General features: G+C 37.7%; 1 protein-coding gene across 5 annotated transcripts in view; it reads left to right on the top strand.

Annotated features, from left to right (window-relative positions):
• Tcf12 (transcription factor 12) overlaps positions 1–18,646 on the top strand; it is a 396,809-nt gene that overhangs the window by 304,675 nt on the left and 73,488 nt on the right. For all 5 annotated transcript variants that reach the window (XM_023712449.1, XM_004628873.2, XM_023712450.1 and 2 more), the window contains 2 exons: positions 4,260–4,392; positions 10,056–10,108. In XM_023712449.1, the coding sequence (XP_023568217.1) occupies positions 4,260–4,392; positions 10,056–10,108 (186 nt within the window). The remainder of the gene's footprint in view (positions 1–4,259; positions 4,393–10,055; positions 10,109–18,646) is intronic.

Raw genomic sequence — 18,646 nt, 5'->3', positions numbered from 1 at the left:
TATTTCTTCAAAAATATCAATAAAATTGAGAAACTTAGATTGACTAGGAAAAAAGCAAAATCAAGTTACTAACATCATGAGTGAAAATGAGTGATTACACTGTACTTCACAGAAAAGAGATTATAAGTGAATATTTTGGTCAATTGAATGCCAACAACTAAACAATCTTAATAAAGTAGACAAACACCTGAAAATACATATGCATTATTAAAATTGGCTCAAGAAATAGAAAATTTAAAAACAGCCAAAACATAGTCATTAATAAGATCTCCCCAGTTGAGAAAAGCCCAAGACACAATACCTTCACAAGGGAATTCTACCAGTTACTTAAAGAAGAAATGAGGGCAGTGTCCCAAATGCTTTCTTACTCTTAGAAGGTAGCACTATAGTGATACCAAAGCCAGAGATACTGGTGTGTAGGAAAAGGAAGATGACAGACTTTCTAAATATTGATGCAAAAATGTTTTACAAAAATATTAGCAAAAAAAAAAAAAATCAAACTGAAGGCAGCAGCATTGTTGAAGAGATTATACACCACAACCAGTTGGGTTGTGCAAAGGAACGCAAAAGTTGTATAACAAATGCAAATTGGTGAGTATAATTCACCACATTACTAGAATGAAGATAGAAACCATATGGTCATCTCAGTAGACAAAGAGGTATCTGACAAAAATTGAAAGTTTTTATGAAAACATTTAACAAGCTAGAAATTAAAGGGAACTTCCTCAACTTGGAAATACTTATGAAAAAATTATAGCTAATATCATACTCCACAGTAACAGTATAGTGGACTAGTTTTTATAGGGTGAGGAACAAGACTGTTTTCACTGCTTATGTTCAAAATTGTATTGAAAATTCTAGCCAGAGTACTAAAGTGAAAGGAAGGAAGGGAGGGAAGGAGGGAAAAGAGGGAGGGAGACAGAAAAGAAAAGAGAAGAGGAGAGAAAAGGAAAGAAAGGAAAAGAAAAGAAAAGGTGGGCCAGCGAGATAGCTCTGTGAACTAAGCACCTGCTTATCTTAGACCAGTGCAGGGACCAGGGTTTGATCCCAGGCACCACATACCGTGCCAGGTGTGCTGAGCCAGCAACTGAGACCTGGCATGGTGGCACACTCCTGTAATCCCAGCATTGGCGAGGCTGAGAACAGGATGATCACTATGAGTCCAAGTTCAGTAGTAAGACCCTGTACCAAATACATTAAATAAATAAAAAGAAACAAAAGGCATCCAACTCGTAAAACGAAGTAAAACTATTCCTATTTGCACATAAGTTCTTACCATATAGGAATTCCTAAGGAGTTTACAACAGAACTATTAACACTAATAAATATAGGATGTAAGATCAACACATAAAATTAGTTTTATACACCAGTAATAAACTAAGACTAAAATACATAGAAATTAAAATGTATAAATTTTAAACATGTGATATGACACTGAAAACTGCAAAGCATTGTGCAAAAAAATTAAATAAGTGAAAATATGTTCAGTATTAACATTTTGGGAGATTTAATAGTGTTAGGATGGCAGTAGTTCCCAAAGCAGTTTACATATTCAGTGTAATTCCTATCAAAATTTCAATTTTTTAAAATTGAAATAGAAACACTGTTCCTCAAGTTTCAAAAGATTCCCAAATAGCAAAAGTTATATTGTAGAAGAAAGGCAATGTTGGCTGGAGTGCTTACCCAAACTTGACTAAAAACCACAGCATGGCCCTGGGTAGACGTAACAAGACTTCAGATAGAATTAGGACTCCAGAAGGAAGCCCAGAAATTGTAGTTAGTCATTTTTTCAGGAAGTCCACCAATACACACATGGTCTTGGTGCAGACACATATCCACAGTGGGAGATTGAAGGAGTTAGAACTTCTTCACACCATATACAAAAGTTGAACCACAGTTTATCAAAACCTTAATTATGTGATGAAGCTATAAACCTCTTGGAGGAGAAACAGGGTCATATCCTCATGGACTTAGATTTGGTGAATTCTTATATATGACATCAAAGAATGAAAGGAAATTGGTCTTCATCAAATTAAAAGACTGTTAGACATTTAAAAGAACGTTATTAAGAAAGTAAAAAAAATTACAGATATGAAAGAAAATAATTGCAAATCATATATCTAATCGTGGCCTAGCATCCAGAACAAACGAAGAACTCTTAATAGGCACAGTGGGTGCATACTATAATCCAAATACTTGGGAGGCTCAAGCAGGATGGTCACAAGTTCATAAACTTAAGCAGCTTAGTAAGACCTTGTCTCAAAGGAGGATGGGGAGGTGTGTAGCTCAGTGGTAGAGCACTTGCATTGGCATTGTTGAGAACCTGGCTTTAATCTCCAGTATCCACCATCCCCAGTTACAATTTCAAAATTCAACAAATAAAAGATAACCCAATTTTAAAATGGGCAGAGGACTTGAATAGACATTTTTTCAAAGATCTTTTTATAGCCATAAAGCCTCTGAAAAGTTGCTTCATATTGTAAGTCATTAGGGTATTGCAAATCAAAACCACAATAAAATGCTCCTTCAGCTGTCTTTCTAGGAATTTTGGCATAGGCCCAGCACTTGGGAGACTGAGGAGTACGGCAAGTTCAGAGCCCAGCTTGGGCTGCGTAGCAAGTGCACAGTGAGACCCTGTCTCAAAAGCAAAGAAAAAAGAATGGCCGTATTGAGAAAGGAAGCAAACAAACAGTAGTAACTGTGGACAAAACGGCCGTGTAAAGGAAGAAGTACTAATGCCTGTACCAAGGTACATGAAGTTCATGTACATTATTGCTGGGTGAATGAAGGCAGAAGCAGAAGGTTACGTCTTTTGTAACTATGTGAAATACGGAGAATAGGCAATTTGTGAAAACAGCAGCTGCTGGTTGCCATAGGATAAGCAAGATTCAGTGAGTGGTAGTTGAGGGATGGGTATGTGGCTTCCTTCTGTGGTGGTGAAAGCATTCTGAAACTAGCGACAATGATTTTATGACATACGTGAACTAAATCTTATTGATTGAAGGCTTTTAAGTAGTTTTATCTTGCATAAATTCCACCCTAGTGTTATTTAAAGATGAATGCAGGCGGGGCTAGGTTGTTATGACTGCTGTGCCAGAGTTCTAATTCTTTCTGACCAAAGCTGCAGTTTGTTTCTGAGTGTCTTCATGATGCACATTCGATCAAAGGACAGCTCACTGAGTGCAGTGACCACAGCAAGGGTGTTGCATGCTTCGCTAGAGGAAACTCATCTTGCTCCCTTGAGAGTGTCCCTCCAGTGTGTTCAGCGTGCTTTCCCTTTGGGATTGCCTTTTCCTCTGCTGCCGCTCCAGTCCATGTAATCCGTTTCACCTTAGATGCCAGAACTCTTGAGTAGGGGTACTGTTTGACAGTCTGTCTCTGGGTCACAGGCTCTGTGCATAGCCCCATCGTCATGATGGATTTCTTCTAATCACAGTTTTGGATTCCTGCACACTAGAAAGGGCAGCATATACCTTAGTTGATAGACTCAGAATCTGAAAAAGGAATGGATGATTGCTGTAGACGACATAGAACAAGATGAATTTTATCAGAGAGAGAGAGCTGTTAAGTCTGGTAGTACAACGGAAAGGGACAAGACGGCAGCATGTGCAGCGAAGCGTGGAGCCATGAAGTGCCATCATTCTTAGCCTCTCAGCACCATCTAAAGAATAGGTTGTTTGAATATGGTATTGACAACTACTCAGGAAAAAAAAAAAATGCTCTACATTGTTTGGACCACAGTGAGACACTGTCTCCCATTCCACTTTACAAAAGATTTTAACAAAGGAAAAATAAGTCCAAAGGACAGTGTCAGATGAGTAGAAAGACTCTCAAGCCTGTATCATGACATGTAAATAAAGAGAGCAAGAGTCTTGGAAATATGGGCAGCCTTGAAACACTGAAAGCTCTCTGAAAGAAAAGGAAAGAACAGCATACTTCCTGTGTAAGCATGAAGGCATTCAGCTGAAGTCTGGGTGACCACTTTTCAAAGGTATTCTTCAGGATTAAAGAGTGAAATCACATACTTAATATGGAGTATTTCAACACTAGGATCAATAGATCTACATGATAAATAAAATGCAGGCAGGGGTGGGTGGGAAAAAGAAAAAAATATTGGCCAAAACCATGGTCTGATATGATTCAGAAAGTATTGGGTGCTTCCTAAATTCAAGACATGACTGAAAATGCCATTAGTAATTTAGAAGCAGTGGATTTTCACCTGCAGAAAGGTGACTTGCTTTCGTGTCCTTGTTTTATAGTCCACTCTTCTGAGACAAGATCTGGGGCTTGGGAGTCCAGCCCAACTCTCTTCAGGAAAACCAGGAACGCCGTACTACTCATTCTCTTCCACCAGTTCCAGGAGAAGACCACTCCATGACTCTGCAACACTTGGTGAGTGCCCCAGGAGCAGCCTGTGTGCCCCCACCTTCTGCCCTCACTGTTTTGCTGTTCCCAGTTAGCCTATATTTGTGGTTATGCTTTTAATTAGAAACATTTCAGTGTCTTGGTTAACAATTATTTCAGGGCTTACTTGCATATAAGAAATGTAAGCTTGGCCATCCTTAACCCAAAAATATGCAACCCAAAATGCTGCAAAATGTAAAAAAATTTTGATGTTGACATGAAACAAAATTCCACACCTGACCTCTTGTAAGTGGGTTGTAGTGAAGACATAGACACACTAACAGCTCTGTAAGAATTCCTTTCAGGCCATGTGTATAAGGTGTAAGTGCAGCATAAATGAGTTTAGTGTGTAGGTTTGGGTCCCATTTCCGAGATAGCACATTATATCTGTGTAGATATTCCAGAATCAGAAAAAAATCTGAAATTCCAAACACTTCTGGTCACAAGCATTTTAACTTCAAACTATATCCATTAGATATATAATAAGCAAAATATTAAAATGTGTGTTAATCCCACCACCACCACCACCGCTGTGTGTGAACTCGGGCACTCTGCCCCTGAGGCCCATGGCCTGGCGAGCCTCACATCTGAGATCCTGCCTCGACCTCGTGTGTAGCTGGGATTGCAGCGTGCGCCTCCACACAGTGACATTATTAGAGGTTTACCTATGATGATTTGTTTTCTAAGCCATAATTTTAACAAGTCTCAAACAACCAATTTTAATGCTTTATTTAGCATTCTCTGTGTGGGGGACTAAATTTTAAAACTGACACTTAATTTTTCCTCCTAAAGTTACATGTCACAGTATTAACACCTTGGCTTTGACTAAAATTAAAATACTGTTGAACATATTACAAAATGGTTTTGTATGTATTTTCATTTCAACAGTACAACATCATTCTTAATTCAGTAGATACAATCCCACAGTAAACAGAAAAACGGAGTCTGCAAGAAGAATATATTCTCATAATGAGTATGTAGCTTAGTCAATATAAAATTTAAGATTTTTACAACACTTGAAAGGTTGAGGTTAGGAGGATCTCGAGTGAATGGTTAGGCTGGGCTATCCAAATTCAGCTTAGATTATACTGTCTCAAAAGCAAAAATTTTTTGCCCAAAAATAGTGTTTTTGAAAAGCTAGGAAACATGATGGGTGCAAAGCCATACATTTATATGCACAAGATGGGTAAGGCAGTGATCCTGAGAATTTTCAGCAGGTTTATGAAACAAGCAGTTAATTGGTAGGGTTCTCACCCTGACTATTATACTGATACCTGTGAACTAAGCAACTGCACTGAAGATAGCAGGTGTAATACCAGGGCCATGCTTGGAGTGCCTGTCCTTCTGGTCTTCTAGATACGTACTGCTTATCGTGTCATACCAGTTACTGCCATACTGTCTCTCAAGGAAATGTTTGTTTTTTTAAAAAAAGGTAATAAGTGAAAACAAGAGACAAGAAAAAAAAAATAGTGTTTCCTACATATCAGTTCCTCTTCCGCTTCACCTTTTTTTTTTAAAAAAAAACTGGGGTGAAATCAGAATAGCATAAACTGAGCTGCATGAAGGAATGGAGCCTAATGAAATGCAGTGATTCCCCGAATTGCATGGCTGTCTTCCCATCCAGCTCCACAGCTTCATTCAGAAGGAACCTATGTGTACGAAGCAGTCATTTTCCCTCCTGCCTGTATGTTTTTAAGCTTCCTTCTTTTAGATCTATAATAACCTAACTAAACCAGTCTGTTTTGCATTGCTATTTATAACAGGCCTCAGAGATTCTCTGATACCTTACCCAGTCTGTGTTTAAGTGTCAGAATTGTTGGTGGTCCCTACCAAACATTCTTTACGTAAGGAAGTTAAAGTTGTAGTGCCTTTTATATTTAAGGTAGGCTAGGTTCTAAGATAAGTATACTCTACCTAAAGAAAGTATGGGCCAGCCAGATAGCTCAGTGCACTATAGTGCCTGCTTAGGCAACTCCAGGGACTGTGGGTCGATCCCAGCATATCCCGTGGTGCACTGAGATAGTGATTGAGACTGGGTGTGGTGACACACACCTGTAATCCCAGTGTTTGAGAGGCTGAAAACAGGAGAATCACTCTGAGTCTCTGATCTACATAGTGAGACCCTGTAGACCCTATGCTGAACACAGTTTTTAAAAAAATTATGTCATAGTTACTTGTTACACAAGTATTTGTTGACTATTGAATTCTTCATCTAACTTCTGTTAAGCCTATATATTTTGGTACAGTATTTGTAGTCTCCAATTGTAGACATGCTTTAAGGTGTGTATAAAAGGCACCACGGGAGACTCACTTCCAGCACAGAGAGCGTTTCCCAGTATTTAATGTGTGTCCTGTTACAGTCAGTCCTGATGATGCCGACCAGTATGCTTTTTGTTTTTAAAGAAATTATGAGTTGTAGAATATATTTCTTTATCTCCTCTTCAGTTTCCTACCTATAAGTGAAACTAGGAACGTTCCATTTGAGTCTAGATGTATCAATTTTACTCTAGAAAAATACCTTGAGTATACTGTGTAAGTGTATACTATAAACAAAAGTGTTCTGTTATTAAAAGTTTGAGAAGAAAAAGATTAAATGTTGAAGGCATTAAGAATGAGCTATTTCATAAAATCCAGATTTTACATTCAAGTTTTCTATAAATTAAAGCTTATATCTTCTTCATCTTGATTATGACGTAGTCCTCCCTTCTAGGGATGATCCTCCTCCCGCTCTCCCTCTCTCTCTCTCATATTCATATATATATATGTATATAATCTTTACAAAGACTCCGAGGTCATCTTGTTTAACTTCACGGTACAAGTAAAAAGTTAAGACCCAGAGAAGTAAGTAATTTAACTAAGGGTGAGTATACAATATGGTAGTTCTCCTGGTACCCAAGGAATCCCACCCATCTCCAGTGATTACCACTTAATGGATTATTATTAGACTGACCATTGTCATTTCTCAGGCTTAGCTATTCTTCTTGACATTATAGTTATTGATAAAAATTTCATTTTAGAAGAACTTTAAAGGGGTACACCAGGGGCCTAGGGAAGTAGCTCAGTAACACAGCACTTGCCTGGCAAGTTCCAGGTCGTGAGTTCATTTCCCAGTACCAAAGATAAAAAGAACAAGATGATAAAATAAAGCAAACATGCAAAATAAAGCAATTTCTACATCTCAAACCATTTAGATATTTTAAGAAATCAACATTCTTTAAGAACATGTTCTAGGGGCTGGTGAGATGGCTCAGTGGTCTAAAGCACCTGCTTAGAACAAGCTAAGCCAAACAAATCACAGGGACCGTGGTTCAATCCCCCAGCACCACCTGCCAGCCAGCCCCGCCCCCTGGTGGGCTGAGCTGGCCACACACACACACACACACACACACACAAAATAAATAAATAAAAAGTTCAAACTTTAAAAAAAAAAGAACATGTTCTAATTTATAAATCATTTTGCCCTTTTACTATAAACTTAATAATAATGACTAAAATATGTTACTACAGGACAAGACATGCACGAAAGAAGGGGTGTGAAGTCCCGTGTGTTTCAAGGGCGCTGAGCTCAGCGCTTAAGTGACCTCCCCAAGCTCACACTGTGGGACAAGGGACTCACTTTCATCCCGTCTGCTTACCCTTGCAACCACTATTTCAGCCTCCTGAAAGTCAGCTGCTCCAGACTCCTGATATTTACTTACTTATTTGACATAGTATCCCTGTTCAGCTCAGACTCCCAGCGCTGGCATTACAGGAGTGCCCCACCACACCAAGTTTTGCTGGCATGGCATGTGGTACTGGAAATCTAACTAAGTCCTTGTACTTGCCAGGCAGGCGCTTAGACCACCCAGCTGTCTCCCCAGCCCCAGACTCCTGATTTTAAATGAAACGTTTTATATGGGATCATATTGTGGAAGCTAATGATAAAACACATCTTATTCATATGACAGGGAAAAACTGGTAGCAGCGAAGTAGCAACATTTCCTATTAGTGGCCCCCAAATGGAGTGCTAAGCACCAAATTGATGGGAGCAATGCGGTTGGCTTGTATAAAATATGACTTTTACTCAAGGAGTGCTGTGTTGGTTGTGAGGAGTTGACTTCAGAAACACTTCACAAAGAACCAAGATTTTGCCTTAAAGCTTTACAAGTGTACAGCATGCCAGATGTTGTTTATCTTTGTCATACCTGTTTTAAGAAAATACACACTGCTGCTAATGAGTGCTATTTCCTCATTCTATTTTATAAAGTTTTTCCACATACTACTTTTAAAGTTGTTTTTTAAGCTTGTAGCCTCCTGGCATATCCAGTGTAGAGAATTACCAGCTCAAATTTAAATGGGTTTCATTCTTTCTCAAACCACACTCTTGCTTTATTTATTTATTTATTTATTTATTTCATGTATTTGGTACAGGGTCTCACTACGCAGCTTGGACTCGTAGTGATCCTCCTGTTTTCAGCCTCCCCAGCACTGGGATTGCAGGTGTGTACCATCACAGCTGGACTCAGTGCACCGGGGGTGGGGCCAGCCCAGCTTGCAGCACAAGTCCCAGTCCCTGTGCTTGCCTAAGTAGGTGCTTAGTCCACTGCACATGTTTTATTATGTATCATTTATGGCCCACAAAAATGCTGTATTTGTTTATTACTTGTTTTCATAATTTTTAAAAATATTGGACTTTAGATCAGCCTTCTCCGTGACTTCTCCCTAATAATGAACCCTTCTGCAAATCCTGAATTTGATTTATTATTTCTGCAAGATTGGAAAGCTGTTACCACTTTTATAATAAATAAGATGTACACGTCTTAAATTTTCAACTGAGTTAAAGTTAAAATACATGATGCTGTCCAAGCATGTGAAAATAACTCATTTTTCACTTACATTGATAAATTATGTCTTAGAAATATGCTTTTTCTGATTATTTACTGAAGAAAAGTATATTATGTACATGACTTGTCGCAAAACAATTGAGTATAGAAGTGCTGACATTGCAGTGTTAATATGTTCCTAAAGTAACATATTGTTACATGTTACTAAAGTAAACATTCCTACTTGATACTGGACGTCATTGTATATGCCAATGCCCACATTTAGTAGTTCATGTAGCAGGTACTGGCATGCTTAAAACCTTAATTTTGCACTCTTTAAATTTTACTTAGATTTTTAACAAGTTACAATTTTAACTTCCTACTTTTTTAAAATATGCTTTTAAACCTAAAGGTGATGCAGACACTAATTTTGTCTCTCTTCTGAGGAAGTATATTATGTACATGACTTGTTGCCCCAAACCCCCTCTCAAGTGAAACATAGATAAGTGATGTAAAGCACTTAGTATTGTACCTGGCACATAACAGATTTTTAAGAAATTTACATTCCCTTCCTAGATACACACCTAGTGGTTTGTTGTTTGCTTTCTTGCGTTGCTTGCTGTTTTCTTCCTAAACTTAGTGGGGTGTGTATTCCTGACTGCGTCACCATTAAAGAACCTGCTGTGCAGTGGATCCACCTAAAAGAAATGAGGCTTCATATGTTCCTCTGGTGACACTGGCACACTAGAAAAAAGGAGAGCACTAGGGAAATTACTTGCTATTCATTTGAGTCTGACTTTTTTCTGATATAATAATACATTAATGAAATGTACTATTTTCCATGACCAGATCCGTTGCAAGCAAAGAAAGTAAGGAAGGTGCCTCCTGGTCTGCCTTCTTCTGTAAGTACCCATTTCTTAAAATTTGATGTTAAGTTTTATTTTGAATAAATACTAAATACTTTCTCGCCACAGGGGTACATGCAGTGGGTGCCATTGAACATACTTTACATAATAACTTTTCACTGCTTAACAAAATCATTGATTGAGATAAATCCACATTTAATGTTAGGCTTTTGGATTTTTCTGCAGTGATTTGTAGCTTGACTCCTATGCTCTTATTCCATGTTCCTGTCATTTGATTCCCCTCTTGGGAAGAAGACTAGGCCAGTAGCTGTCAAAGAAGATCTCCTGTACAGGTCTTTTGATGTTTAATTAGTCATTATGTTGCTGAACAGGAGGACAGACAGAGATTAATAGCTGAGAATCTTAGAAATTTACATTTGTAATAATCCCAATGGAGCTGAAGACATTAAGATTCGGAGGACACGTTCAGCTCAGCTTGCCTCAGTAGGACTGAGGTTATTAATATGCATAAATCACCGAATCAGATGTTCATTGTGAAGCCCTTGTGGATTTTAAAGCCTTCATTAAGCCTTTCCTAACTTCAGCCTTGCATCGGGAAAGCTTTCAAGCAACTAGTTTGTTGATCTCTCTTTGCTCAAAAATGTGTCCTTTGAGAATAAAGGGCTTTGATAAAGGAGGTTGAAAAGGTTTGGTAGAACAATCATTAATGGGTGTGATAATCTAATATTTCAGGGGAGTTTGTGCTATTAAATACACTTTTAAAGGAATAAAATTATTTGTAAATGAGCCTATATCATAAATTCACCTCTGATTTTAAAAATCTGTACAGAAAGGGATGGTGCCCCCCACCCACCTACAAGTGAGGAGTGTGCTGTTGACGTGAGGCCCTAAAGCCTTGTGAGGCACATCTCTTTGTTGTGTAAATGGATATTGGGCTTTTATTCAGCCATTCTTAGCTCCTGGGTGCAGGTGGTGCTGAGTGAGTCTTAGCCATGGAGGTAGAGACTGAATAGACTATCCAGTTTGGCAAGTAGTGATCTAGAAGGTGCAGCATGGGTGTGAACTTTTTATTTTTTATTAAGTAGAGATAACATCTTCTTGGTTGTTTGCCTTTCTTCTTGCCTATTTTCTTCTTCAGCCTTCTCTCTTGTGTGAGACATGAAAAGTCAAATTTGAAATCCTCTTTGAAACTCTGTTGCAGATGGGTCTGCGTTTCTGCAGCCTAGGGCAGCTGTGCTCTGAACCTGCAGCCTACCTGGGAGGTTGGATCGCAGCTGCAGGCGTTCTGAAAAGCTTTTGCTTACATCAGCACTTGGGCCCACTAGAGGCTGAATAGCTGCTTGATAAACAAAATGAACACAATGCCTCAAATCATTATTCCCAAAGACAGGAATTTTTTTAAACAGCAGCTAAAAATAGTTGGGCAATTTACATTTTAACGTTGCGTGCTATGCAAGGGTACATGGTTCAACAGCATAACAGATGATTTCTCTTAGATTAACAGAAATCATATTAAAACTGACAGAACTGCTAAAACATGTAACAATGCAATTTTCCTACCGTATATTACTGTAATTCTGTGGAAGTAATAAAAGTGAAATTACATATTAATACTTATAGAACTATATAGAGAAAAGGTTAGTAAAGGAAAAATTCATCTAGTTTCTTCTTAACCTGATGTTAGTCTTAAGAAGCATTATACTCAGTGCTTCACAGTTCTTGTGTTTTTAGAGCAAAAACTAAATGTACAAAGCAGCCTACAAAGGGATTGTGGGTATCACCAGTGTCCCTAAATTCCTAATCAGACTGGCATGTCTACTCTGTGCTGCCTCAGGTGTCCAAGAAAGAAGAGCCAGTGAACCCTTAGGAAACTTTGAGAACCCGTAGGGGATTTCATAAGTCACGTCTACTTGTACACTGCGCTTTCTAGCTTCTTCAGTATACGCTGAGTGTTAATTGAAGATATAATTTGGTGTTTAACAAAATATATCTTAGATTAAAACTTGAACATTTGTGAGACTGTTCTTCTGTGTCTAAAACAAATAAGGAATTAAAGTTGTAGTCTTCTAATTGAATATTTTTCCTGAAAAAAGCATTATAAAAAGTGGATATAAAAATGAAAATCAACTTTATCTACTTTTTCATGGTAATGAATAATTTCATGCTTCCCAAAACCAGAAATTCGCCAGTGTTTAGATTTCAGTAGTTTGCTGCTTTTCCTTGGACTTTCATATAATCTATAAAATATATGGTCTCATTACTAAAGAAATTGAAAGATTGTATCACGCTGTTCATACTACTGTAAAAAACAATAGGCAGAGTTACTGAACATGCAAAGCATTAATAATCTTGTTGGGGTTTTTTAAATCTTGTTCTTTTGTACAAAGCAACTAAAAGGTGTGATTTGTAGGTGAATGTGCAGTGAAGGGGTTTTGAACATTGTTAGAACAGCATAGTCAGTAAGATTAATGGTGTGGTCTACCAGGTCTGCCCAGTTCTGCTTAGATAGTTTGCATGGCCCTTCATTATGGAGTTACCCACCCAGTAGGGAAGCTGTAGTACAAAATCTGAAATTCCTGGGCCAGGGAGACGACTCCGTAGAATAAGCACTTGCCTAGCAAGTGCAAGGCCCTGAGTTCAATCCCTGGTTCTGCCCCCCACCCCACAAAAGAAATCTTAAGTTCCTTTCAGGGCTAAAATGCTATGTACTTATGGTTTGAAAACTAGCCAGGCTCAATACATACTAAAAAGTCTTGTGAACGTGTTCTGATGATAAAGTGGTGTTTGTAAGCACAAGACTTTCCACTCACTTGCCTTAGCAGGTTGAAAGAGTGGACAGTGGACTTTTGTAGCAACCATGGTATAGAAGGGTGTGTGGGTGCCCCTGACTTCCAGTGCACAAACACATCATTACCTTCAGAGAACCTACCGTGAATATAAGCATTCAGCAGATTACTCATATTGAGTGCTCTGATGACATAGGATAGTTAGACCTAATCCTGCCTTGAGGACTGGGTAGATGTTGAGGGCAGATTTTCCCCTGTAGTAATTTTTTTTATGGAAGCTTTAGCAGCATATTTGTTAACATCTTTTACCGCCTCGGTGTCTTCTATTAGAGGTGCAGGACTTCCCAGTGTGAGGAAGTGGCATTAACTATTACCTTTAACATCTTATTATGCTAAGATGTTAGCATAATAAGATTATTACCATCTATGCTACATGGTAAGATAATTTAAAAGTCTCAAAGCCATAAGTAACACACACTAAACCACACGTAGGGCCAAGATTATTACTATGAAAGATCATTTTCTTTTTGAGTGCTAAACTTATTGTATGTCTTGGTTTACTTATAAAATATATTGCTTGGCATATTAAATTTAAAACATAGTTTATTCTGTTAGTTTCATTTGTATTGATCAGATTTATTTTTCATTGACCTACCAGTGTCTGAAAGGAAGATGCAGTTGTAGTAGAAAGTGTATTTCCTAGTCAAGCAGATGGTGAGTTTTGTCTGACCTCAGCTTCTTATTTTATAATGTTGGAGAAGTTGCTTTGGTTCTCTGAACTGGAAGGGGCTTTTGTTGTTTGCTTGTATTTGTAGTATTAAAGAGCCCAAAAAGGGCCTCTTCTACACACACACAGTGCCACCACTAAGCTGCATCCCCACTTCTGCACCTCAGGCTTCTGTACATAAGAGTGATGTTAAGGCCACTCGCAAATGTCACTGAGTCCTACGTACCAAACATTTGCTGACGTATCAGATGTACTTAGCACATGTTAATTCTTTACTTTTCTAATTTCTGTCACTATAGCCTAAAATATTTTCTTTTTTTTCATTTTACAATATTATTTTGAAAAGCAGGAAAAACTTAAGAACAAAAGAAAGGACAAGTATAGTAAAAGAAAACCATTGCTGACACTTGTATATGTAAAGTATTTACAGACAGCTTACTGGCAGGAAACAAACTGCAAAGAAAAAAGAAATTTGTTGAATCACATTCTGCTAACTAGAATATTTACTAAGTATTTTTGCTTTCTGAGCTCTTTGGAGTGTATTTTTCCTCTCAATTTATGGCCCACTTAAGCATTCTCAGATGGAGAGAAGTTTCTTTTTTCTTTATTTCTTAACTTGGCTTTTGTATTTTCCAACGTAGATTATTTTTATATGCTGTAGAAAATACAAAACTAAAAAATAAGCACAGTTTTAATCATAGGAAGTCTTATTACAGAAAGTAAACCCTGAATTCCAAAGTGCCCTTCTAACCCAAGCACCTAAAGTTGTGTTCTTGTTCCGTAGCATTTGAAAACATCTTCTCAGCATGCAGTCTTACCTGTGTATCGAAATGGCTTGTTTTCACTGTTCTGAATATTAACTGGTTGGCAGTCCAATGCATAGTTGATGACATTTTTGTTTCTTAACTGTCAAACTGTCATTGTCTTGTGTTTCAAAGCTTGTATACATCTTTCCATAAAAGCTGTTATTATGATTTCTTGGTTAAACTCTTTAATATGGATGTTTTCAAATCTAACCCACTTACCCCATCCAGGAACTTCATTGTGTCTGAGATAAAGCATATCAACTTGAACTTTTCTTACATTGAGGCCAACAGGTACAGAGTTCTATGGCACTAGCATTAGCAATTCTAGCTAGAAATTTATGCTTTCTCATGAAAGTTCTATTGTGGTTAGATGGAAATGGCACCTATTCTTCTATTGACATGTGCATGCTAGCCAAGTACTCTACCACTGAGCTGCACCCTCAATCAGCTTTTTTTTTGGGGGGGGGAATTGTGATTCAGCATTGAATTTGGAAATTTAGGGACACCTCAAAATAATTGGAGAGATTCTGAGGTGTCCCCAGTCAACAAAGGCAATTAAACCATATCTGATAATGTGGCACATATGTACATGTTAAATAGAAAAAGACAAAAAAACAAGATTTTAAAAAATTGCTAGCTAAACTATCAAGAAAAACGTGCTGGTTTAGTAGCACACACCTATAATGTCAGCACTTGGGAGGCCGAGGCAGAAAGATTGCCCTGAGTGCAAGGCCAGTCTGAGCTATATAGTGATATCAAGGCCAGTTTGGTTCATATAATGAAACCTTGTTTTAACAACCAAATAACAAAACAAAGTTCTTAGGACTGTGATAAGCTCCAGTTGAAAATAGCAAGATGAGAAGCAAGTGTCCTAGCCCCCCAGGGATTAGTGTGCTGTGACGAACACTAGGAAGCCAAGGTGACGGTTGCCAAAAGCCCTGAAGAAATCTGGAGGTTCTGAGAAAAGCAGTATTTATGTGCACGATCAGCATCAGCTGAACCATGGGCAAGTCCTCTAATTTTGAAACATGACTTGAAATACTGTTTGTGTATTAGTTCCTTGGGCAAATAAGCACAAAAGATGCATAACTGTACATACTGAAGAATGTCTCATTTCTGATTGCTAGATAAGCTGTCTCTGTTTGAAGACTACTGAAAATTCTTGAAATGGTTAGTTTATTCTTTGACTTTACAGGTCAGACTACAGAAAAATCTCACTACATAAAGGGAATGGTTATATGATCCATCCCAAATTTACAGTCAGTTTGGTCATTAAATGAAAGGTTTCTTCATGCATCAATAAAATGAAATAGCCACTGTTTATGCTGACAATAATGGGTGTTGATAACATTGGCAGAATTGTATTAATGTAAATAAGACTTTGTTCAGGTTTTATTATTAGTAGTAGTAGTACTTATTTCCAGTACGTAATGATTACATTGCTTATGAGGAGTTAGTATGTGTCCAGGACACACATAATTCTTTTCAGCCCCTTGTTTCCCCTTCCTTCCCTTCATCGTTTAATCCCTTTCCCTACAAGAGAGGTGTTTCTCTGTTTCTTGTCATCTATCCTTTGTTTTGCTCTTTATTTGTATTTCGGGTTGCTGTACAATACAAGCCATGTGATACTGAAGCTTGTATTCTGATTTATTTCTCTTAGCATTATGGCCTCAGGATGCACCCATTCTACAGGTGACTCAAGTGTATCCCATTGGCAGGGTTCCGCTGCATTGTATATAAGTGTGCTTTTTTTTTTGACGGACATAGAGGCCACTTCCAAGGTTTAGCTATAATGAACTGTGCTGCTGTAAACATGGGTATGCATGGATCACCACAATACATTGACTTTAACTCTTTTGGGAAAATATTTTAAACCTTAGTTAAGATGTTCATTTTTGGGGCCCACATAATCATTCTCAGATGGACAGAAGTTTCTTTTTCCTTTATTTCTTAACTTACTCAGTTAAGAGCTTATTCAGTAGAATAAGTGCTTGCCTGGCAAGTACCAAGTCCTGAGTTCAATCCTCAGTACCACAAAAATAAATAAATAAGATGTTCATTTTTGTAAAAAGCCAGTAGACGTTATTTCAAGTCAGAGCAGGAGAAAAAATAACTACTGAGTAGGTACTGTCAATCTGATTGTTTATATTGATAAAGTTGTATAACTACAGTGAAATTTGTTATTTTCTGACCTTTTTTTTTTTTTTCTAAAGAAGAAAATGGCTGAATTTCACTCAAAGGTTGCCTTTAAAGTTTATTAAGCTCTTTATCTGGTCACATTTCAGATCTTGAGAAGTCACAAACGAGATACAGTTAAAGCTGGGATATGTGTATGTGTGTAAAATTAGTTTATGTTGTTTGTCTGTTTGTCTATGTGGTTGGTTGGTTGGTTGGTTGGTTTGCTTGTTTTTTTCTTGAGATAGAGTTTCACTCTGTAGTTTATGCTGTCCTTTAATTCATTGTATAGCCCAGGCTGGCTTCGAATTAGCGATCCTTCTGCCCCAGCCTCATGAGGGTTGGGATTATAGGCATATGCCACCATGCCTGGCTTTAAATTGTTTGGTTTTTAAAGAATGTATTGTGGAATTCTATGAAAGCATTTAAAATTTAAGGCCAATATCAACATCAGTGAAGCATTAGGAGAATCATGAGTTTTTAAAATTTTATACCTAATTCAGTTATTTTTTTGAATATAGGCAAGAAAAAATAAATTAAGAAATGCAAGCTTTAAGCACTGAGAATATTTGGCACCATAGACTTCATTCTAAGCAAGGGACGGCATTTGCATTGTAATTGGCTGATGACAGGAAGTTTGTTCCTACTAATGCTTCCTTTGTTTAACGAGGAATAATTTTACTTTGGAAAGTTAACTTGTGCTTGTATAGTATGCCATATAGGTATATTCATACTTAAACTAATTTTTAGCATTTGAAAAACACTGCTAATCCTGAAATAGTTTTTGATTTCACTCTTTTTTTCATTATATAGATTTCATACAAATTTTAAAATATTGGCCATTCAGATTTTTATTCTTTCTAGCTATAGTTTTTTAATGCATAAACCAGTACATCTCTAATATGCAATAGTTATTAATTTTCAAAAATAATTTTGTTAAAAATTACGTTTTCTTTGTACAGCAATTAACCACTAAGAAGAATATATGCAGTGTATTATTTGTTGAAACTGTACTTCCGATTTGATTTGAAACTGTCTCATTGCTGTTTATCAGTAAAACTTTGAAAAAAAATAAAAATTAAAATTAAAAAAAATTACGTTTTCTGCAAAATTTACTAGAATGTCTTCATCTCTTTGTTATAACCTGCTTTGCTACTGTTGCTCAGTGAGCTAGACTGGGGCAGGGGTTGGCAGCAAACTTTCTCTGTGAAGGGCTGTGTAGTAAATGTATTCAGCTTCGTAGGCCAGACAGTCTCTTAAAACTGCTAAACTAGTGTTGTAACTTGAAGCAGCCACAAGTAATCCATGGTGAGTAGGTGTGGCTGTGTTCCAATAAAACGTGCTTTACAAAATTGGTAGTAGGCCACATTTGGCCCACAAGTCATAATTTGTGAACTTGCGGCAGACTCAGAGCCTATAAGTATAATCCCTTCATCATTAAGACCATGGGGCAGGGCTAGGGAGATAGCTCAGTGGAATAAGTGCTTGCCTGTCAAGCGCAAGGTCCTGATTTTGATCCCTGATACAACCAAAAAAAAAGACCATGAGCCAGAACTGTTGACTTGCTACATTCTGAAATGCTTCTGACTAGGAGAGTGGTAGAGCCTCTAGGCAAAGTAGGTGAAGTAGTGTCAGAATTTCACTGAGAGATTTAAATATCACATTAAGTAATGATATGCAGGGTAGTTTAAGGCATTGAAAGTGTGCTCAGGAGCCAGTCATGGTAGCGCAATAAACCTAGTATACTGGGAGGCTGAGACAAAGACTCAAGCCCAGACTGTTCATCTTAGTGATCTAGCAAGACCCTATCTTTAAAAAAAAAAGAAAGAAAGAAAGAAAAAAAAAAGCCTAATAGATAATACTACAAATATACAAATACGAAACAATTAGAGCCAGCCAGATAGCTCACCGGATTATAGCGCCTGCCTAGGCAGATGCAGGGGCTAAGGGTTTGATCCCTGGCCTGCCTGCTGGCCCCGCCCTGACCCTGGGGCATGCTGAGAAAGTGATTGAGACTGGGCATGGTGGCTCACACCTGTAATCCCAGCTCTTAGGAGGCTGAAAAGAGGATCACTAGAGT

Source organism: Octodon degus, unplaced genomic scaffold, assembly GCF_000260255.1.
Source record: "Octodon degus isolate 3935 unplaced genomic scaffold, OctDeg1.0 scaffold00026, whole genome shotgun sequence".
Lineage (NCBI taxonomy): Eukaryota > Metazoa > Chordata > Mammalia > Rodentia > Octodontidae > Octodon > Octodon degus.
The sequence above is the reverse complement of the archived record's forward strand: the minus strand, read 5'-3'. Positions and strand labels throughout refer to the sequence as shown.